The 24509-nt window shown below is 43.0% G+C and overlaps 1 protein-coding gene across 4 annotated transcripts in view; it reads right to left on the reverse strand.

The window, feature by feature from the left end:
• Positions 1–24509, reverse strand: part of acer2 (alkaline ceramidase 2) — a 66914-nt gene that overhangs the window by 17852 nt on the left and 24553 nt on the right. For all 4 annotated transcript variants that reach the window (XR_007247258.2, XM_048528229.2, XM_048528228.2 and 1 more), the window contains exon 4: positions 5007–5144. Coding sequence is in view for 3 of the 4 variants with exons in the window: in XM_048528229.2 (XP_048384186.1) it covers positions 5007–5144 (138 nt within the window). In the remaining variant the exon portion in view is untranslated. The remainder of the gene's footprint in view (positions 1–5006; positions 5145–24509) is intronic.

Consider the following 24509-nt stretch of genomic DNA (forward strand, 5'->3'; position numbering starts at 1 on the left):
GGAATTCATTCCACCATTCAATTATAGCTGATATTTTTGCCAACCCCAATCTTCTCCCTGCTCCCCATATTCCCTTGATTCCCTTATTAATCAAGAACCTACCTAGATCTGTCTTAAATACACTCAATGACTCCCGTTGAAAGGAGGGGAAAAAATCTCCTGGGTATACCTAAGTCATTCAATAATTACCTGGATATACGAGACTGCTACTAACAATGCCCTTGGCCACACAAGGAAGATCAACCAACTGCATGTTTTTCCCTCTTCTCCTTGGTCACCCTTTGTGCCAACACACGTACACCATCTTCCTAATGCAACACACTTCCAATTCACAGGGCTTCCTGGTTAAGGGACAGGGTCCAACTCAATACCGCCAGAAGGTTACCTTCCAAATAATTACTTCCATGCACAACTTTAAAATGAACTTAATTTACTGTCTTTACATCCCTACACTGTTTACTGCAGATCTCCAACGTCACCCAGCACATGCTCAAATGCTAGCACTGCCCTCATTCACTCTAAGTTCCTGCAGGACAAATTGCTGCGCACTATCTAACACAGTAGTGTATTGGAGGGTAAGTACCCAAACTTAATCACCTTCCTTCCTTCGACAAGATAGCTACAGCGAATGTAAGGAAGCTGTCTGCTCTTGCTGTAGGAAAGGTTGCATTTTGTGGCATCTCTGTAATTAACTGAACACTTTCTCTGGACATCACCATGACTCATCATACAGTCAACTTTCCACTTGGAGTCATAGTCATACAGCATGGAAAAGGGCCCAACACGTCCATTCCAACCATGATCCCAAACTAAATTGGTCCCACCTGCCTTGATTGGCTCAGATCCCTTGAAACCTTTCCTAGTCACGTACTTATCAAAATGTTTTTAAAATGTTGTAACTGTAGCCGCATCCACTCCTTCTCTGTGTAAAATAGTTGCCCTTCATGTCCTTTTAAAACTTTCTCCTCTCACCTGAAAAATAAGCCATCTTGTTTTGAGTCTTCTCTCTAGGGAAAAGACCTTTGCTACTCACATTATCTGTGCCCCTCATGATTTTACAGACCTCTATAAGGTCACCCCTCAATCTCCTACACACCAGTGAAAATATCCAAACTTACCCAGCCTCTCCTTACAACTCAAACCTTCCATTACCAGCAACCTGGTAAATCCTATCTGCACATTCTCCAATTTTTAAATATTCTTCCTATAAACAGGGCAACCAGAACTGCACACAGTACTCCAGAAGAGGCCTCACCAATGTCCTGTACAACCTCAACATGACATCCCTACTCCTATACTCAAAGGCCTAAGCAATGAAGCCTAGCATGCTAAACCTTAACCACCCAGTCTATCTATGATTCTTTTCCTGTCTCCTGAATGCCAAGAATATAATGCTCATCCACTTTTGAATTCTGACCTTACACCTTGTAGATCTACCACAGCAATAGATGGTATGGAGCAAGAAGGCAATGATGAGGAGATGGACAGAGCAACAGTCTTGGGGGGAATATATTAGTATGGATAGAGATTGATTAGAAGGCAGCAAGCAAGGAATGAGCAGAAACAAGCCATTTTTAATTGGCTGGCAGATAAAAGTGGACTGACATAAGGGTCAGCACTGGGAGGTCATTAATTATGATCGACATTAACTTGCAATTGATCTTAAATAACAAGCAAATTAGCTATGGTGATCTGGTAGCTCAGAGAACTTCAAGGCATAAGAAAATAGTGCAGCGTGTCAAAAAAGCTGCTGTTTTGCTAAGATAACAAAGTGTGGAGCTGGATGAACACAGTAGGCCAAGCAGCATCTTAGGAGCAGGAAAGCTGACGTTTCAGGCCTAGACCCTTCATCAGAAACCCACAGTTATACAGCAAAATTGTTTTTTTCTGGATAATGTATGAACAGAGTAGTGTAATTCATATCTGGCAGATACACATCACACCCCACAGGTAATGTCTAACCATCACAACGTTTTGCTCACTTTCCTCTTGTCCACAAGTGCATTATCATATTTACCATATATTGGGTTAAATTTTCAGTCATTTCTCAATGTTACTCTGGAATCCATTACTAGAAATCACTGGTTGTGCATTAACTGTGCAGAAATTGTTTCTCGTTGTTTATTGAGTGACACAACTAAGGCTAAGAATTTAACAATGTGACTATTTAGTAATATCAGAAAAAGTCACTCTGCATTTCATAGCTGGTTGTTCTCATCACTGAGTCAGACATTTCTGGATTCAAGTTCTACTGCAGAATTTAAATACAAGAATTAAGATTGACAGGCAAGTACGATACTGAGGCTTTGCTGCACTGCTGAAGGTGCTATCTTTTCAATGAGGCATTCAGCCAGGACCCTATCTAACTTTAAATTTTCATGCTTGTCACTAAACCTCTCCCCGGCCTGACCTTCAACATTTCTGTAACCTCCACCAGACCTACAACCCATTAAGGTCTGTGTTCATCTAATTTTGGCCTCTTGTTCATCCTCAACTATAATTACAATTCCTCCCCCAACTGGTGGTTGTGTCTTCAGTTGCCTAAGCCAAAAAATCCCTACACCTTTCTGCCTCTCCATGTCACTTTCCTCTTTTCAAATACTCCTTAAAACCTTTTCTCTGATCAAGCCTTTAATCATCTCATCTAAACACCTCCCTATCTGGTTCAGAGTCACAATTCATTTTATCATGCTTCTGTGAAGCATCTTGGGATGATTCACTGTGTTAAAGGCACAAAATTATGCTCTTTGTTGTTACCTGGTGTTGGGGTGGGTATCGGACCTGGGAAGGCACACTTTCCAGGTGAAGTAGTGATTTATCTGCTCTTCACTCAATCTTGTCTCCTTGTATTTATTGCTCACAGTGCGGTCTCCTCTGTACTGAGGAGGTGAAAAGTAGACTGGGTGACTGCTTTGTGAAACACTTACATTCTGTCCACAAACATTGACCTTGAGCTTTTGTTCTGAGGAAGGGTCACTGGACCCTGATTTCTCTCCACAGATGCTGCCAGACCTGCTGAGCTTTACCAGCAATTTCTGTTTTGGTTTCTGATTTACAGCAAACACATTTCTTTTGGTTTTTACTGAGCTTTCAGTTGCCTGCCACAACACCACCATGTTCCCCGGCTAACATCTCTGTCTGATGCCTGCTGCAGTGTTCCATTTCAAGCTTGAAGAAAAGCGTATCATCTTCGGTTTCGGGACACTGCAGCATGCGGGACTCAATTCAAGTTCAATCATTTCCGCACTTACATACCTCCTTTTACCGACTCCTACATCCCAGGTCCTGTTATCCCTTGGACTGCTTTCAGCCAATCCATTTTCAACTACTTATTGTCCAATTATTAGCTTTTCTCTTTCCCTAGCTTACAATCAACCATCCCTCAGTCTATCTGGCTTCCTAAATCTTTGGGGGCTCCTTCTCGACCTAGCAATTAACACTGTTTTTCTCTCTCCACTGATGCTGCCAGGCTTGCTGAGTTTCGCCAGCATACTCGACATTTACTTCAGATTTCCTGCATCGGCAGTATTTTGCCTTTATATATGTAGAATCTCATCTGATCCAACCGTGATTGAGGCTATAGGCTGAATTTTTAGACCCCTGAGAGGTTGGGAATGGAGGTGGAAAGGAACCTGAAAACAAGTCTAGGACTAGCCAGTGTGCCTGTTTTCCAACCCAGTTGGCAGTTCGGGCCACTTTTGCCGAAGACTGGCAGGGCCCCTGTGATACATGTAGCCAATTAGGGTCATTAAGAACACAGGAACAGGAGTCAGCCAGTCAGCATGTTGACCATGCTCTGTCACCCAATGAAATGACAGTTGAGATAATGGGAACTGCAGATGCTGGAGAATCCAAGATAACAAAATGTGGAGCTGGATGAAATGCTTTCTGATGAAGGGTCTGAGCCTAAAGCGACAGCTTTCCTGCTCCTGGGATGCTGCTTGGCCTGCTGTGTTCATCCAGCTCTACAACTTGTTATCTTGAAATCACAGTTGACCTGTGACTTATTAACTTTGCTTAAAGAACCCAAGGTGGATTTTCCAGTCCATTTCCGGTTTCCCAGTATTAATGGTGGCAGTGTAATTGCCCTGTATATTTAATTGGGGGTGACACAGTGGATCAGTGGTTAGCACTGCTGCCTCACAGTGGCAGGGAGGTGGGTTCAATTCCAGCCTTGGGCGACCGTCTGTGTGGAGTTTGCACATTCTCCCTGTATCTGCGTGGGTTTCCTCCTGGTGCTCCAGTTTCCTCCCACAGTCCAAAGATGTGCAGGCTAGGTGGATTGGCCTTGCTAAATTGCCCCAAAGTGTCCAGAGATGTGCAGGTGCAGTGGATTAGCCATAGAAAATGTGGAGTTACAGAGATGGGGGGGTGGCTGGGTCTGGGTGGGATGCTCTTCAGATGGTCGGTGTGGATTCGATGGGCCAAATGGCCTCTTTCAGCACTGTACGGATTATCTGATTCCAAGATGCAGGCCACCAGTGGTAGGTAGAAAGGCTGACCCAATAGGCCCTCTCTACCTATCTGCATATAGTTGCAGCAGAAGACAGATTTTCCTGTGGACGGAAATCTCTAGAATACTCCTCATAGTGGCTGCTGCATGCGATTTTTACTTAATGTTTCATAAAGTGTGTTTTGAGGGTATTTTCATTATGAAGCACCATCTCAATTTCTTGTCCTCTATTGTCGCCTGCTCCTCTCAAGCTCCATTCCATTTAAAATAAAAATCCAAAACTGTTTTACCCAGTCATAAAACATCCTGACCCCTGGCCCCTGCTTCCTGCCCACCACAAAAATTCAGTTCCACATATAGGATTATGGGATTGATATTACTAGAATAAGAAAAACTTTCTTCCTTACAAGCATCCATTGGATACATGTACTGTATCAGTCCATATGAACACATGATGACAGATCAACCATTTCAAGAAGAATTAAATGAAAGACATCACTTGCTGTGAAGCAGCATAGTTATATTTGCATTGTGGCAGCTTGTTATAGCTTACCTTCTTAATTCAGCCACAAGAAGAGCTGTACAGGGAACTCCTAATGTCATCAATGAGATGTTGTTAATTGCTGGTTTCACAAATGCAAGACATGTGGCAACACCAGACAGAATGCCAACAGCAGCCTTAAATCGACTCCTAGGACAAGAACCAGACATTACACTTGGACTCATCTCCAATTCAGAGCAAAATAATCTGTGCACAGAGTTTTCCCTTTTCCCAATCTTTGCCATTAGGCTCTTGATAGTGTGACTAGCTTTTGCTGACCACAAGTATTTGCCTGTCACGTAATGCCACATTTTGGGGCAGCACGGTGGCTCAGTGGTTAGCACTGCAGCCTCACAGCACCAGGGACCCAAGTGCAATTCCAGCCTCGGGCGACTGTCTGTGTGAAGTTTGGACATTCTCCCCGTGTCTGTGTGGGTTTCCTCCAGGTGCTCCAGTTTCCTCCCACGGTCCAAAGATGTGCAGGCTAGGTGGATCGGCCAAGCTAAACTGCCCACGGTGTCCAGGGATGTGTAGATTAGGTGGAGTATAGCGGTATGGGTCTGAATGGGATGCTCTGAGTGTCAGTGTGGACTTTTTGGGCTAAAGGGCCTGTTTCCACACTGTAGGGATTCTATCCCTCTTCATCATAATTGTGTACTGTAGTCTTAGGCAGTATCTTGATATTATTAAACCATTAATATCCAGAGGGCTCAAAGGTAGGCTTGTTAACAGCAATAATAGGAATAATAGTAGATCTATCCAAATAGAATATAGATATAGTCGAACAAAGTGCCTATGTAAAATTAAAGACCCATTCCCAAAGATATGAAATGAGGCATTCTATGAACTGAAAGCAAAATTAATTCTGGCCACAAATAAATTGAATCAGGTGTTAAGAAAATTTGGCACAATTATTCACATTGCATGTTATTTTTATTCACTTTCTGAACAGGTAAATACAGGAAGAAACTGAATAATACTGCACATTCCTTTAGGCATCAGCCTCATGAATTTATATTAGTCCCGACTCAGTTCCTACACGCATTCTTGAAGTGACAAGCTTGACCTGTATACAAACCAGTTATTATATGGACTCGGGTTATTGCTAAAACTACATTAAGAGTTTGCTTTCTGGGGCATATTATCATTGTTCTTGAAAACAAATTTGTTTTAGGTGCCTTTTTTAGGATTAGCTTTTATTGTCACATGTACTCACTCTCAAGAGTAGACTAAAAAGTTTATAAGCTGCCACTTACGGCATCATCTTAGGTACAAATGTACCGAGGCACAGAATCTTGGTACAAAGCAGAAAAATAAAGAAAGCAAGTTAAGAAGTTAAACATTTCAGTCCTTCCTACTAAAGTGCAGAAAAATAAAGAAACGTAGTTAAGAGTTTAATTTCACAGTCTGTCAGCGCCTGACCATGCTGGGCTCACCCTCTCACAATGGCATGACCTTGTCCTCACTGCCACCTTGGAGTGGCCTGTTCCCACTCTGACCGCCTGTTCCCACTCTCACCATCTCGGAGCAGCCTGTTCCCACTCTGACTGCCTGTTCCCACTCGCACCGCCTCGGGGCTGCCTGTTCCCACTCTCACCGCCTCAGGGCTGCCTGTTCCCGCTCTGACCGCCTGTTCCCACTCTCACCGCCCCTGGGCTGCCTATTCTTACTCTCACTGCCTCGGGACTGCCTGTTCTCATTCTCAGCAGCCCAGGGCTGCCTGTTCTCACTCTCAGCACCCCAGGGCCCTCTGTTCCCACTCTCAGCACCCCGGGGCTGCCTGTTCCCACTGTCACCGACCCGGGGCTGCCTGTTCTCACTGTCACTGACCTGGGGCTGCCTGTTCCCACTCTCACCGCTCCAGGGCTGTCTGTTCCCACTATTGCAGTCTCCACCCAGGACTTGCTGCCTGTGCGATGCTCTGGGGCTGCTTCCTCACATTTTGCTGCAGGGATCTTCCCCCTGTTGCTCTGGGGTTCGCAGCCCATGCATTGTTGCAGGGCTCACTGAGTCCTGAGTCCTCACAGAGTCCATACGATTAACAGATAAACCATGCAAACCAGAAAGCTGTTGAATTGGAGAGAATATTGTCCTAGATTCCTATCTCACAATCTCTCATAATATTGAGCTAGCAGCGAATAATCATTATCCAGAACTCTATAAATATAAATACAGATAAATAGCTCTCAGACAACGAGAGGAAAACTGGCAGGATTGAATGCAATTTTAAAAAAAATTCTCATCATTTTTCACCCAAAATAACATGTTGAAATAAAAGTATTCACAGCATAACTATACGTTATTGTATTTTCAATCATGCTATTCTTACTAATTTCTGATTGTGAAACAAGCTGTAAAAGTTGAAAGATGAATTGTTAGGGAAAATACAAGCCATATGTAATCAGCTCTATTGAGGTCTCTTTTCCAGCACTCAAATCTCTTAGCAAATGTTCCAAAATAACTCAAAATAGCTCCAGTGTTGGTGTAACAAATTCCCAGAACGTTTATCCATTTTTGCACATCCTCCATTTGGCCTCATAGAAACAGAAGGATTTTCGCTGATACCAATATCTATCCAAATTACGGATTCTAAAAATAATGTTGCTCATTTAGCAATATAATAAAGCCAAGGACTGCGGATGCCAGAGATCTGAAAGTAAAACTGAAATTTCTGCAGAAACTCAGCAGGTCTGGTGGCATCTGTGGGGAGAAAGCAGAGTTAATGTTTCCAGTCCAGTGACTCATCTTCAGAGCTGATAGCAGGTAGGAAAAGGTGGTGTTTATGCTGATAGCAGGGACTGAAGGGGAAAGGAGTGGCAAGTGGGTGGAGACGGAGCCCAGAGGGAGAGAAAGTGAGTTTGACAGACAAAGAGATGGTTGCTAGTAACCCAGAGAAGGTGAAAAGCTGATATTAGGTATCATAAATGGGTTGGCTGTTCTGAAAGCGGCTCATGTAATGATGGTGCTGGGGTGTGGGGTTGGGTAAAGGACTTGAAAGGAGGCGTTCAGCCACTATAAATAACTCAGAATATTAGTTGATTTATATCCATGGATTGGTTACATACTCACATAATCATACAGCATAATCAGCATCAACAATACCTGCTAATGAGGAAGATTAGGGCTGCTGTTCTTTAGGAAGGAGCAAAAAAATCTGGGTGCACATATTCTGTTCAGGACACCTTTGAATTTCAACAACAAACGCTACCAAAGCCCTTGCTGGTATCTTTCATGGCAGTGAAAGGTTAAAAACCTTTCAAAATACCTGATACTCACATCAACACTCAACGCACAGAGGGATGGCAGGAGAACTCACCCTCAAAAAAACTCACCCTTTGGCTTCCAAAATGCCAAAGAAAATTTAATCATGGGTCTCACATTGGAGAAAAGCAATGCTAAACAGGGTAGATGGAATAGTTCAGGAATTCATAATGAACCTATCTGCAGCACACTGACAGTTTGTGATTGAAGCAGCTTTGAGGTGAGTGCATGGCTGAAGGAAATGGATCTATCAAGGTCTGGTGGTACCTGAAGGAATGGGAGTGGGAAGAGATGCTGATGAGACTGGGCACTGAGAAGGGTAACTCCTAGACTGGGAATATTCAGTGTCCTCAACAGTTTCCAATCCTTAGGCATCCTCTTATTCTGGCATCCTTCAAGCCACTTCCTTTGACATAATGCAATCTTTAAATTATTTTGTTAAGCACAGTTGATTTAGATTTTTAAATCACAAACGCCAATTATAAGGAAGATGTCTGTTAGAGACAATACAGTATTTTTGAAAATATTAGATTTTGCTGCCCTCCCGAAAAATCTTTTACTGTATTTCCCGATGAATGTATTTCATACCTTCATAACTTCCCTTCTTCAATGTTAAGATCCGAGTTTAGAAAAGAATTATTCGCATTTATCTATTCACAACAAGTTAGAGATAGTGGGAACTGCTAATGTTGGAGTCAGGGATAACACAATGTGGAGCTGGATGAACGCAGCAGGCTAGGCAGCATCAGAGGAGCAGGAAAACTTACGTTTCCGGTCTGGACCCCTCTTCAGAAATGGGGGACGGGGAGGGCGCTCTGAAATAAACAGAGAGGGGGGGAGGCAGTGATAGAAGGTGGATAGAGGAGCAGATAGGTAGAGAGGAGACAGACAGGTTAAGGAGGCAGGGTTGAAGCTAGTAAAGGTGAAAATAAATAGGGAAGGTCTTTCTCATTACCTAACGCTGAATCCAAAAGAGACCAATTTCTAGTTCATTGTGACAGACACCCACCTTGTACACATACCAGGAATTCCTCTTCCACATCATTATTTCTGATTTGGTTCAACCACTCTCCATGTAAATTGTAGCCATCCCATTATTACTGTGGTTAGCTCAGTTGGTTGGATGGCTGATTTGCAATGGAGAATGATCCCAACAGCCTCTGATCAATCTTGTACCAGCTGAAATTTTTTTATTCATTCATTCATGGGATGTGGACATCACTGGCTAGGGCAGCATTTATTGCCCAACCTTAATTACCCAGAGGGCAGTTCAGAGTCAACCACATTGCTGCGTGGCTGAAGTCACATGTAGGCCAGACCAGGTAAGGGTGGCAGCTTCCTTCCCTAAAGGACATGAGTGAACCAGATGGGTTTTCCCAACAATTGACAATGGACTCGCGGTCATCATTAGATGCTTAATTCCAGATTTTTATAAATTGAATTCAAATTCCACCATCTGCCACGGTGAGAGTCGAACCCAGGGCCCCAGAACATTATCTGGCTCTCTGGATTAACAGTCCAGCAATGGTACCAGTAGGCCATCGCCTCCTCTTCTCAACCTCTACCCTCACCTGAGGCATGGTGACACTCAGACTAAACCACCACTAGTCTTTTTCTAGAGCTACGGTGACTTTATCTCTCTTCTTTATTACTGTGTAATATGCATCTCTGATTTCCTTATCTACATCATGTCTGGTATTACCACCATAGGCTGGTGACCTATAAACAACATCCACCAATGTGTTCTGCCCTTCCAGTTTCTTGGCTCCATCCAGACTGATTCAATGTCTGATGAAGGGTCATAGGACTCGAAACACTAACTCTGCTTTCCTGCCGAATTTCACCAGCAAATTCTGTTTCTGTTTTAGATCTCCAGCATCTGCATTTTTTTGTTTCATTTCATGTTTGATTCTATATCGTGATCCTTAGATCAAAGATCCTTTCTTATCAAAATTCTGAACCTGTTTCTTATTAAGAATGCAACTCCAACACTTTTAACTTTTTGCTAATCCCTCAAAATTGTCAAACACCCTTGGATATTCAGTTCCTAATCTCAGTCACACTACAGCCAATTGTACGTAAGGCAATTAAATCACTCCCAATTATCTCAATTCTTGCATTCAACCCAATCTTTTTGTGAATGCTACAATGCATTCAGATTGAGTGACTTGAATTCTGCCTTTCTAACATTATTCTCTATTCTGATCTTATCGATATTCGTCTGTATTTTGTTAATTTTATTTTGCTTTCTACTCATATATTTGTTTTTAGTTGCCTAGTTTCCTTCAAATCTGAGCTCCTCTCAGGTTTCTTGCACCAATCTGGTTTAAAGCCTTCACAACACCACCAGCAAATCTCTCAGTCCCAGTCCTGCTAAAATAAAACACACCAGACAGCTGCCCCTGAAATCCAATGGCATCCATTCTATACCAGTTCTCCAGCTATATGCTAAAATGTTCAATTTTCATATTTCTCTGGAAGTAATCCCAAGATGACTGTAGTTAGGCCATTTTTGGAACACTGCATTCAATTCTGGTCTGCCCACTGTAGGAAAGATGTTAAATTTGAAAGGGGTGCAGAAAAGATTTACAAGGATGCTGCCAGGGTTGCAGGGTTTGAGTTATAAGGAGAGGCTAAATGGGCTGAGGTATTTTCCCTGGAGCATTGGAGGCTGAGGATTGACCATATAGAGGTTTATAAAATCATGAAGGGAATGGATACCATGAATAGTTCAGGTCTATTCCCCAGGGTACAGGAGTCCATTACTAGAGGGCATAGGTTTAAGGTGAGAGGGGAATGATTTAAAAGGGACCTAACGGGCAACTTTTTCACACAGAAAGTGGTGCGTGTATGGAATGAGCTCCATATAGAATGGCGGTTAGTATAATTACAGCACTTAAAAGGCATCTGGGTGGGTACATGAATAGGAAGAGTTTAGAGGGATATGGGTCGATTGTTGACAAACGGGACTAGGTTAATTTAAGATATCTGGATGCCATGGACAAGTTGAACTGAAGTTCTGTTTCCGTGCTGTATATCTCAAAGACTCTGTGACTGTTTTAGGTTTCCTGCTTTTCAACCTCCTTCCTAGCTCTCTGAAATCCGCTTTCTGGACATCATTCCCCTTCTGACCTGGATTAGCGGCATCAATATGGGCCACTTCCTCCTTTGCCTGTTCACTGCCCTCCCAGAAGAATGTCTTGCAGATGCTTCGTATTATCCCTTTTTCCCTGATACCAGTGAGATAACCAACTATCCTGAGGTCAGATGAAAGCCATCTGTTCTCCTCTGGTAATAAATACTGGTTCAAAAAACACAGCCCTTCTCCGTTTCTTCCTTTCATTGGTACAGCCTCAGTGTCTTGGGCATGACTCTGCACTCCTCCAAGGAATCAACCCCTTCACCAGCATCCAAAATGGAAATCAATCCGTGAGCAACAGCCAATGAAATCCATGCACTACCTGCCTGAATCTCTTAGACTTCCTGGTGGTCACCCATTCTTGACTCCATTCCCCTCACATGGAGGGCAGCCACCTCTGAACATACTCTCCACACAAGCCACAACCTTACAAATGGCTCCAGCTCTGAAATCCAAAGCTCAATTTTCTGCAACTGGTGACATCTAGCATTACTCTTATTGTATTTATGCTGCAGTTTAACGTGACTGAATGGCTTGTTTAGCCATTTCAGAGAGCAGTTAAAAGTCAACCACGTTGCTGTGAATCTGGATTCACATGTGGAAAAGGACTTGGTAAAGACACTAACATCTCCTTCCTTGTAGGGTATTAATGAGCTCAATTTCTTTGAAAGCAACAATCTGGTAGTTTCACAGTCATTATTACTAAAACTAGTTTCGTTTTTATTCAAGATTTATTTAGATAAATTCATCTAAATTTACAGTTACTGCACTGGGATCTGAACTCAAGTTTCCCAATTATTCATCAAGGCATTCCGATTACGAGCTTAACAACATGCCACTGCGCTAACTTTTCTGTTAGTAACATGGAAATGTATATATTTATAAATTATGACGTTATTTACGAGGGGGAATACTATTGCATTACATTTAATTTAAGGAAAGCTAAAATTTATCCAGCTAGTACACTTTATTAAGCCTATGGAGATTTTAAGAAATATATCTGAAATGGAAAAAGGAAGGGCGAATATCTGATGCTTGGCTTATCTGAAACAGCAATAATATAATAACCGTAAATTGTCTGCCAAAGCCATTACTATTTTGGAACATTCTTTGCTGTTTGATACATTAATGTGACTTCCCTTCTTCAGTTAAGGCTTGTGTACACTCGCATTTACTGCTGATAATTTGGGTTCTGTAACTTCCCATTCCGTCCCATTTATTATTTTGTTGACAGCATTGTTTTGTACAATTGTATTTATCCTTTCTCTCCAAATGTTGAAAATATAATTTGGTTAAAGATCCTATCGGGCTACAAATGTGCAGCAAAAGTCACATTGGTTTAACGTCAGTCTATTACAAAGAAAATAGTTGTCCACATATGTTCCAAGTGTGGCTTTTACGGAATGATTGTCATTTAAAATAATTCCAGCTTTTGGCACCATTAAGGAGCGTGAACCAAATGATTTGAGAATCTTACAGCGTTTACTTCATTTACAGTGTTCAAATTGTTTATTACACTTAAAATCGAAACACTCCTCCTGAACCAACATTGCTTCTGCAATATTACTTTACTAGAACACTGAAAAATTAGAGAGTTGAATTGGGTCTGTAGCGATTGCAATGAGGTCAGCCTGGTTGAACTCACAGAGTATGAGTTCCCTGACTGGAGCTGTTAATTTGGCCCAGTCAGGAAGCCCTGGCTGACAGTTAAAAACAGGAATGTCAGAGGTTCTGAGATAATGGGAACTGCAGATGCTGGAGAATCCGAGATAACAAAGTGTGGAGCTGGATGAACACAGCAGGCCAAGCAGCATCTTAGGAGCAGAAAAGCTGACGTTTCGGGCATAGACCCGAAACGTCAGCTTTCCTGCTCCTAAGATGCTGCTTGGCCTGCTGTGTTCATCCAGCTCTACACTTTGTTATCTTAGTGTCAGAGGTTCTGTTCACTCTTAAGTGTTGGCCCTGAGGGAGCTGGATCAGTGTCAAGGACTCTCCCCGTGTAAATAGTGGGTGACTTGGAGATGGCGCACTGTGTGGAGCCTGCGTGGAGCTATTTCAGGCCACATAGTATAACAACTTTCTAGACATTTGCACTGCCAAAAATGGAGTCCGAGATCCACTCTGTCACAACAGACCGAGAGAATTCAGTGCAACAGCTTATTACAGGAAGTAGTGAAGATAATCACGTCAGTCAGTTAACAACACTGACGTCAGGGGACCACTGCCATTGTGAATGGGTGGGCCCAGTAGAACTGTCTCTAGCAAGAGCTTAGGAGAGTAAGGAAAGAAATTACAGAGCAAGACAAGCTGTCAGCTGGAGGAAGAGACGTAGGGCACTTAGTAGAAGATGAAATCTGCAAAGGGTTCAGAGACCACCTCTCCTGCACCAACTTCAGTGAGCAACAATATATGAAGAGATAGTTAGTGACAGGTCATCAACTGCAGACGTTACTCAGAATTTAAACTAGGACGTGGTCAGCAGTTCCCCTGGCTGTGAAGCTCAACTGCATTTTCAAAGCTTTTGTCACGGGGTTGTTTCAGGCTACAAAAGTTGTCAGCATTCATTTGGCAATGAGTACGATTGTCCACCGAACAAATTCCATGTCACTGGTCATGGGTCACTGGTTAGTATGGCCTTATCCTAGAACCACATCTCCATCAATGGGCCAGGGGCAGGAAGGTGGGACTCATTTAGTTTGGGATTATGTTTGGTAATGTATGATTCTATGACTGGAGAAGATTGTGCCCTACTGCAGGCTTCCCCATGAGGCAAATGTATTGTCTGCACGCTAATCTATTCTATTTATCTACTGGGATACTACTATTCGTCTGAAGGCACTCCACTTCTTCGATATACAGCTGACTCGTGACAACAGGCAGTGTGTTCTGCAGTTAAGTGCTGAAAGTAAAGGGCTGACAATCCATTCGTTCTGTGGCCTCTTATATCCACCCTCCAATTTAAAGGTCGGGTACAGCACATATCCCCACTGCCATAACACATGATTTGAACAAGGAATCTACAGCCAATGTGTGAGCTTTACTGCCACCAGGATCACAGTCAAGTAGACAATTTGCATGCTCAAATAACAGGTGTCTGGGCCATACAGGAGATAGCCTGCAGGATGCAAAGGTTCAGAGTAAGGGATCTCAAGACAGAATTTCCTCTCTTGGAGAGTCCCTATTACCTGGGATTCACACCTCAGTGAGCAATGAAGGTTGGATCATTGAATTTATTTAAGGTTGAGTTAGAAAATGCTTGATCTACGAGAAGGTGACGAGCGGTGTCCCACAGGCTTCAGTGTTGGGGCCACAGCTGTTCACCTTATATATTAATGATCTGGATGAAGGGACTGGGGGCATTCTGGCGAAGTTTGCCAATGATACGAAGATAGGTGGACAGGCAGGTAGTACTGAGGAGGTGGGGAAGCTGCAGAGACATTTAGACAGTTTAGGAGAGTGGTCCAGGAAATGGCTGATGAAATTTAATGCGAGTAAATGTGAGGTTTTGCACTTTGGAAAAAAGAATACAGGCATAGACTATTTTCTAAACACTGAGAAAATTCGCAAATCAGAAGTGCAAAGGGATCTGGGAGTGTTGGTCCAGGATTCTCTAAAGGTTAACTTGCAGGTAGAGCCCGTAATTAAGAAAGCGAATGTAATGTTGTCACTTATCTCAAGAGGGTTGGAATATAAAAGCAGCGATGTGCTTCTGAGGCTTTATAAGGCTCTAGTTAGGCCCCATTTAGAATACTGTGTCCAATTTTGGGCCCCACATCTCAGGAAAGACATACTAGCCCTGGAGCATGTCCAGCAGAGATTCACACAGATGATCCCTGGAATGGTAGGTTTAACGTATGATGAACGGCTAAGGATCCTGGGATTGTACTCATTAGAGTTTAGAAGGTTGAGGGGAGATCTAATAGAAACTTACAAGATAATGTATGGTTTAGAAGGGGTGGATGCTAGGAAGTTGTTTCCGTTAGGCGGGGAGACTAGAACCCGTGGGCACAGCCTTAAAATTAGAGGGGGTAAATTTAAAACTGAAATGAGACGACATTTCTTCAGCCAGAGAGTGGTGGGCTTGTGGAATTCATTGCCGCAGAGTGCAGTGGAGGCCGGGACGTTGGATGCCTTCAAGGTAGAGATTGGCAAATTCTTGATCTCAAAAGGAATCAAGGGCTACGGGGAGAGTGCAGGGAAGTGGTGTTGAAATGCCCATCAGCCACGATTTAAATGGCGGAGTTGACTTGATGGGCCGAATGGCCTTACTTCCACTCCTATGTCTTATGGTCTTAAAGTAAAGGCTTATGGGGAGAGACAGGAGAGTGGAGTTAAGGTCAAAATCAGATCAACAATGATTTTTTTGTAATGGCAGAGTAGACTTGATGGACTGAATGGTCTATTCCAATTCTTATGATTGTATATCATTCTCCTAATTTTCAATACTTATTCCTATTTCTCAAACTTGACTGCACACGTACAAAGCAACATTTAATGCTAATCTAAGAAAACATTTATCTAATGAGTAATGGCATTCTGCACATGAATTAAACAAATTTCCTTTGTGCATTCCCTGAGCACCTATTTTCCATGTTCTTCTGATTTGCTTGCCCAGTGGCTGGAACTTGGGAGGTATAAAGCAGCTAAGCTTCCATTTGACACAACAGCAGGGTCCTTGGAGGGTAACGTCAAGCTGTATTGGCACAGACAGCCTGACTGCAGCAGTCAGAATCAGCTGTAACAGTAAGAGCACTGGTGAGATGTCAAAACTGGAAAATATTAGGGGAGGGGATGCGGAGATTCCAACTGCTGTCGGCAACATTTTCACAATGACACTCAGGTCTTAAATCTCTACCCATTCATTCGGACACGGAATTGACGATAGAAAACAAATGTCTTTTTAAAGATATAGTGTGGTTTACAATGAACAGGTTAAACATAGCATGTTGACTGAACATCCAGTACAAGGCCATAGTAACAGTCATGTCTTAAACAAAATAGCTCAACTTTCTAACAAATAAGATTTTGCCTTGATCTTGTCTAATCATGCAGTCTGGTATCATTAAATAATATTGCTTTGCCCATTTTTGATAAACCAATATTAACAAAATAAACTTAGGTAAAAATTTTCAGGGAAAATTAATATCATTAGTTTAATGTTTGAGTTGGCAGAAGACAGCTCCCCACCTTAAATTCTGTGCCCTACAATGCACCCTTTCCCAACCAGTTAACAAACCCATAACTATAATCCAACTAAGTAGAAACTTTGGCCAAAGTGATAAACTCCATACGCTGTATAAAACTATCAGTGTATTGGAACTGAAGTCTGAAGGCTACTAATCCACAAAGTTGCATGTGTTTTAAAGTTTCATATAACTGCAGATCACAGGTTCTAAGTCGATCTTTTAAAGCTGGCAAAAGTCTTTCCAAGGACAGTAGTTGGTTTGTAAGCTGAGTGTAAAATGTAAACCACCAGTGTTGGTGTATTTGGTACAAAAACAAAGTTTCTGGAAAAGCTCAGTGAAGGAAAAAACAGAGTTAAGTTTCGGGTCCGGTATCCCTTCCTCAGAATCTTCCGCAGTTCTGAGGAAGGGTCACCGGACCCGACACGTTAACTCTGTTTTTTCCTTCACTGATGCTCCCAGACCTGCTGAGCTTTTCCAGCAACTTTGTTTTTGTTTCTGATTTGCAGCATCTGCAGTTCTTTTGGTTTTTATTTGGTGTATTTGGTCACTGGTTTGAAATGTGTGTGTGCATTTTAAACTCCTCTTGGAAAAACAGCCTCCATCGCTTGCCAGATCCCATGTGTTGTTTCAACTTAGAGCTATTGACAAACTCACTTACACAAGAATCCTGATACAGCTAATGGAATCTAGAAGATTTCCTTTCACACTTTAATTCATATTCTACTGTAGCAGGCAGAGTGTCCCAAATCCATCTTTCTGAATACTGGATAGTTTCAGCCATGATTTTGGTGAATGATGGGGACAGGTTTGAAGGGCAGAATGGCCACCCCTGCTGCTATTCCTTATGTTCTCATGAGAAAAAGAACTTGCTGGGTTGTTGGGTTCAGTGCTGCGTTGGTGTACCGACTAGTTATTGGCTTTGTATACCTGTCTTATCCTGTGGGACAAGTGGCCCTTAAGCTCACTCGACTGGACCTGAGATTCAAATTTCAGTATTATAATTCGAAGTAAAACTAAGTTTTATCATCACATGTACTCAAGTACAAGGATACAGGAGTACAGTGAAAAGTGTTCAAAGTTGCCATTCCTCTGTGTCATCTATTATAAAATAGTGGTTGACCCCCCCCAACTCTGAGAGCTAAAACCAAAACACACAAAGAGGGGCACCTCGCCCAATAATCTACAAAAGGAGTACGAAAAGTGGTGTAAACTGCCTTTCAGCAACTTCTAGTGGTTAAATAAAATAAATCCCTGACACTCACTTTATAATCAACAAGTAACAATTTATTTATCTAACAGTGAACAAATTAACTAAGCTATTAACAAACCAAATAAATCCCCTATAACAATTAATTATTCCTGAATAAAACAATAGTCTAATAGTATGCTGTTCCAATAAATATAAGTCCCCACTTATATAAAATAACATATTAAAAAAAAATTTAATCTCTCGAAATTACAACCAGGTTATATGTCATGCGGAATGCTCTGTGCCTTCCCATCGATCCTTCTGTCAGACATATTTCACTAGTTGTGCCATGGATACATTTGGTCTTTAGATGGCACTTTATCTAATACTTAGAAGAGTCTGTGAGAGCCAGCCATTCTCTGTTGAGAGCTGAGGACTGTTAACTCTAGCAGATGGCGGTTAACCTTCCTGTTTTTGTCCAACAGCCCCCGCTTCTTTTACACCCTTGATGACATATCAATTTCTTACAATCGGACTGGTTCTATGTTGTCAAAACCATCAGATTTAAATTTAATTAGTTTTTTGGTACCTAAGTGCCTGGTTAAAATTGATTGGCTAAATTACAAAATCCTGTTGTCATGGTAAAATCTGCAGTTTGGCCTGCTAACTGTATGGCTTTTTGATACAAATATTTTAATTTAGATGCTCACTGTGTACTTGCAAACTTCCAAGCTGCTGCTCACCATATCTATATAAATCTCTAAACATAGAAAAAGCCCATCATCTTTTAAAGGGACCATGTAAGGCTTCCCGCCTAGCATTTTACAAACACCAAATTCTAACCTCCTGTCTCCCAACCCACAAGTTCTCTACCCAACTTTACAATACATCAAAGATACCAAAAAAACAGAATCAACAGAAACAACCATCTTAGAAACAAAATCAAAACAACCATTTTAGCTACAAAAAAACAGAATTAACAAAAGCAAAAGCAGGTTGTCGGCTCCGAGACTTTGTTTCTGTCTATAGTTACTAGGTACCTTGTGCAATTTGTTTACAATGAAGTCTGAATAATTAGTGACTTTTTCTTCTTCATCTATATTTTCATCCAGCATATCAACAAGTTCCTTGACATTTCATTGCATCACTTCACATCCAAAGGTCGATTTGCTGGGTCCCTACTCTATCACAGCTAACACAACAAGATAAAAATTCTAGCCATATCTCAAAATTGCATGTTAACCTTGCCACAGATATTGGGAATGGGCTTATTCTAATATACTGGCCAAACACACCTACACCAGCACCTTTCCCCCAACAGTGCTAATTCAATGTTGGGGGGGGGGAGGAGGTTGGAAGATGGGGAATGGGGAGATAGGGAGAGGTAGCTTGAGGTCTTTCATCTATCAAATATAAAATATTTTAAAATATCATGTTGTAACTGTACAGGACATTGGTGAGGACACCTTTAGAACACTGTGTACAATTTTGGTCACCCTTCTATAGGAGAGATCTTGATAAACTTGAAAGGATTCAGAAAAGATCTACTAGGATGTTGCCAGGGTTGGAGAGTTTAAGCTATAGGGAGAGGCTGCTTGGTTTGGGCTATCTTCACTGCAGCATTGGAAGCTGAAGGATAAACTTTTATAGGCGTTTATAAAATCGTGAGAGACATGAAAAAGCATGAATAGCCAAGGTCTTTTACCTCGGGTTGGGAAAGGCTAAAACTAGAGGTCATAAATTTAAGTTGGGAGGGGAACCATTTAAAAGGGACCTGAGGGATAACTTTTTAATGCAGAAGGTGATGCCGGAGGTGATGGAAGTGGGTATGATTACAAAAAGCAGCTGTATGTATCTATGAATAGGAAAGGTTTATGCCAACAAAAGGGACTAGGTCAGATTAGGATGTCTAGTTGGCAGTAATGTGTTGGCCCAAAGGGTCCGTTTCCCTGCTGCATGACTATGACGCTATTATTCTCTGGCAAGCAACATTTTGGGATTAATTATCATTACATTCTTTTAGAGCTTTCATAAATCTCTCATGGAACGCACTCTATGAGGGGCAGAAGCTTTGTGGTTATCTAAGCAGACTAGTAGTCCAGAGGCCTAGGCTGATGTTCGGGGGACATAGGGGCAAAACCAACAACAGCTGTTGAAACTTGAATTCAATTGCGTCAAAAATTGCCAATTAAAGCTAGTTTGATTAATAGTGGCTAATGCTGTCTAGGGATGAAAACCTGTCATCCTTACTTGGACTGTCCTACACATGGCTCCATGGCAACAGTGATGTGGTTGTCCCTTAACTGTCCTCTGAAATGGCCTAGTAAGCCTATCACCAGGCACTGCATGTAAGAAAACCAAGCATATTCAATATGAAGGCAAACACTGCAGCATACCATGTCTTGCAGTCACTAATGTCTTGTTAGAAAGTAATGATGTTACTCTGCCAGGGCCTATTTCTGTCAGTGGTGTTAACGGCTTAACATTTTACCAAACTCAGCCACAAGATATACTGCCTCAGTGAAAGTTCCTGTATAATGGTGTTCAGAAACACCTGGCTGCATTTGGGTTATGGCAATGCCACAGAGCATTTACAGCAACACTACCTTGACAGTGACAACTTGGCAGTAGCACTCTAAGGGTTGGTGTGACAGCAAGGTTCCAACCCATACACTGAACACTACAGAACTTACTTAACACAAATTGCCATATTTGAAGTTTTTTTTCTCACCTTCTTTGCCCCCTTACAGATGTGACAATTCATTCTAAAGCTATAATTCCACATTTTAGTCATCACCTGTACATAACCCATATGCAATGGGACATGTTTGAACCAGGCCACACACTGTCAATAGGCTATCTACTTTCCAATAGAGGATGCTAGACAACGTTTAGAAATTAACAATGGATTTTTTTTTCCATAACTTAATATTGTTCAGTTTCATAACAGCATGTACTTGAAATGTGAAGCTGAGTAAAAAACTGCTGCAAGTTTAAAAATAAATTTGTCTATATCTCCACATACACTGAACAAGTCTCTCAGCAGCTGCTGATAAACATAGAATACGCTTCCAGCATTTCCTGCTTTTAATCTCTATGGATAGTGCCTCTGTCGGCTGAACTATTAGGGGAAGCTCACATTTACACTGGATCAACCACAGAACTTTAACAAGACATCAATTTTCCCACCGCCTCAGGATGTAAACTGTCCAAATGTTTTGTCAGATCCATTGATAGGCAATGTTTAAGAGGGCTTTTGTTTTTAAAATATCATACCACCATAAGAATCTATAAGCTAATTTTACTGCACTTACAAAAATAAAGTCACTTAATGAAATTGCAAGGGGAGTGTGTATTGGAACCTTTAAAAATGAATTATCAATTGTAAATCTAACAGGCAGCCCAACAGTACAGAGGCTGTCTGAAGGACTGAGACAGCAGCTAGGGAGGCAGAACCAATGGCCACAAAGTACAGGTAGAACCTGGCCCTGTATGTTCATACCACCATGGGGTAACACGTAGATCAGAACTGAATCTCTGTTTTGCTAATTCCATCTCAAATCAGACTCTCCACCGAAGGCATTTTATCAAAATTGTGTGCATTCATTCAAGAATTCTAACTCATTTAATGTTTGCAAACAGCCAATAAAAACCCAAAAGCATAGAAACAAGTTATTTGGACCATTGAGTTCACACCAACCATTGGAAAAGCATCTCACCTAGACCCAGATAACAAGGTGTAGAGCTAGATGAACACAGCAGGCCAAGCAGCAACATAGGAGCAGGAAAGCTGACGTTTCAGGCCTAGACCCTTCACCAGAAATGGGGGAGAGGGAGGGGGTTCTGAAATAAATAGGGAGAGAGGGGGAGGTGGAAAAAGATGGATAGAGGAGAAGACAGGTGGAGAGGAGACATACAAGTCAAAGAAGCGGGGATGGAGCCAGTAAAGGTGAGTGTAGATGGGGAGGTAGGGAGAAGATAGGTCAGTCCAGGAAGGACGGACACGTCAAGGGGGCAGGATGGGGTTACAGGGCAGGAAATGGGGGTGTGGCTTGAGGTGGCAAGAGAGACTAGGTGAGAAGAAGAACAGGTTAGGGAGGCCAGACGCCAACTCTCCAACACCTCCTCCTGTCGCCTCCTTGATCATGATCCCACCCCCGACAACCAAACCATTATCTCCCAAACCATCCACAACCTCATCACTTCAGGTGATCTCCCACCCACAACCTCCAACCTCATCGTTCCCCAGCCCCGCACTGCCCGCTTCTATCTCCTTCCCAAAATCCACAAACCTGACTGCCCTGGGTGACCCATTGTCTCTGCATGCTCCTGCCCCACCGAAGTTATCTCCACCTATTTCGAGACCATTTTCTCCCCCTTGATCCAGGAACTCCCTACCTACATCCATGACACCACCCATGCCCTCCACCTCCTCCAGAACTTCCAATTTCCCGGTCCCCAACACCTCATTTTCACCATGGACATCCAGTCCCTATACACCTGCATTCCCCATGTAAATGGCCTAAAGGTCCTCCGCTCCTTCCCGTCCTGCAGGCCCATCCACTCCCCCTCCACTGACACCCTCATCCACGTAGCCGAACTCGTCCTCACCCTCAACAACTTCTCTTTCAATTCCTCCCACTTCCTACAAAGGGGGTGGCCATGGGCACCTGCATGGGCCCAAGCTATGCCTGCCTCTTTGTAGGTTATGTGAAACAATCTCTCTTTCGTACTACACTGGCCCTAAACCCCACCTCGTCCTCGGTTACATTGATGACTGTATCGGTGCCACCTCATGCTCCCACGAGGAGCTTAAACAGTTCATCCACTTCACCAACACCTTCCACCCCAACTTTAAGTTCACCTGGGCCATCTCTAACACCTCTCTCACCTTCCTGGACCTCTCTGTCTCCATCTCGGACAACCACCTAGAAACTGATATCCATTTCAAGCCCACTGACTCCCATAGCTTACTAGAATACACCTCCTCCCACCCACCTTCCTGCAAAAATGCCATCCCCTATTCCCAATTCGTTTGCCTCCGTTGCACTGCTCCCGGATGATGCATTCCACTCCTGAACATCTCAGATGTCCTCGTTTTTCAAGGACTGCAACTTCCCCCCCGCAGTGGTCGAGAACGCCCTCGACCTTGTCTCCCACATTTCAAACAATTCAACCCTCAGACCCCATCCCCGCAATAACAACCAAAAAACACATACCATCCCACCAAGCTCCAGATCCAACGCATCATCCTCCAACACTTCCACCACCTGCAATCCGACCCCACTACAAAGACATTTTTCCCTCTCTACTCTTGTCTGCTTTCCAGAGGGACCACTCTCTCCATGACTCCCTTGTCCGCTCCACACTCCCCTCCAACCCCACCACACCCGGCACTTTTCCCTGCAACCGCAGGAGGTGCTACACCTGCCTCCTCAACCCTATCCCAGACCCCAAGATGACTTTCCACATTAAGCAGATGTTCACCTGCACTCTTGCCAATGTGGTATACTGCATCCACTGTACCCATTGTGGCCTCCTCTACATCAGGGAAACCAAGCAGAGGCTTGGGGACCACTTTGCAGAACACTATGCTCGGTTCGCAATAAAGAACTGCACCTCCCAGTTGCAAACCATTTCAACTCCCCCTCCCATTCCTCAGACGACATGTCTATCCTAGGCCTCCTGCAGTGTCACAACGATGCCACCCGAAGGTTGCAGGAACAGCAACTCATATTCCGATTGGGAACCCTGCAGCCCAATGGTACTAATGTGGATTTCACAAGCTTCAAAATTTTCCCTCCCTCTACCGCATCCCAAAACCAGCCCAGCTCATCCCCACCTCCCTAACCTGTTCTTCCTCTCACCTATCCCCTCCTCCCACCTCAAGCCACAACCCATTTCCTAACTACTAACCTCATCCTACCCCCTTGGCCTGTCTCTCTTCCCTGGACTGACCTATCTCCTCCCTACCTCCCCACCTACACTCACCTTTACTGGCTCCATCACCAACTCTTCGGCTTCTCTGTCTCCTCTCTGCCTATCATCTCCTCTATCCATCTTCAATCCACCTCCCCTTCTCTCCCTATTTATTTCAAAACCCTCTTCCCCTCCCCCCTTTCTGATGAAGGGTCTAGGCCCGAAACGTCAGCCTTCCTGCTCCCAAGATGCTGCTTGTCCTGTTGTGTTCATCTAGCTCTACATCTCGTTATCTCAGATGCTCCGGCATCTGTAGTTCCTATTATCTCACGTAGACCCACCCCTGTATTTCCCATGGCTAATACATCTAGCCTGCACATCTTTGGACACTATGGGGCAATTTAGCATGGACGATCTAGCATAGACAATCCACCTAACCAGCACATCTTTGTACTCTGGGAGGAAACTGGAGCATCCAGAGGAAACCCATGAAGACACACAGAGAACATGCATACTCCGCACAGACACTCACCTAAGGCTGGAATTGAACCCAGCTCCCTGGAGCTGTGAGGCTGCAGTGCTAACCACTGAGCCACCATGCCACCTCAATCAATAAGAACATTTATGTAAAATTCTCACTAAATTTGTTCGTCCGTGAATTCATAATTCACTCTTTACAAAGTTGGAAGATGGAATTTTGGTAACTGACATTCTCGAGACAAAACACCTTAGCCCGTTTAACAGTCTCATTCTGCGTTAAAAGAAAATTAATGTTTTTTCTAGAATAGTGGTAGGCATGATAGTTAACAGTGTAAGCATGA

Source organism: Stegostoma tigrinum, chromosome 3, assembly GCF_030684315.1.
Source record: "Stegostoma tigrinum isolate sSteTig4 chromosome 3, sSteTig4.hap1, whole genome shotgun sequence".
Lineage (NCBI taxonomy): Eukaryota > Metazoa > Chordata > Chondrichthyes > Orectolobiformes > Stegostomatidae > Stegostoma > Stegostoma tigrinum.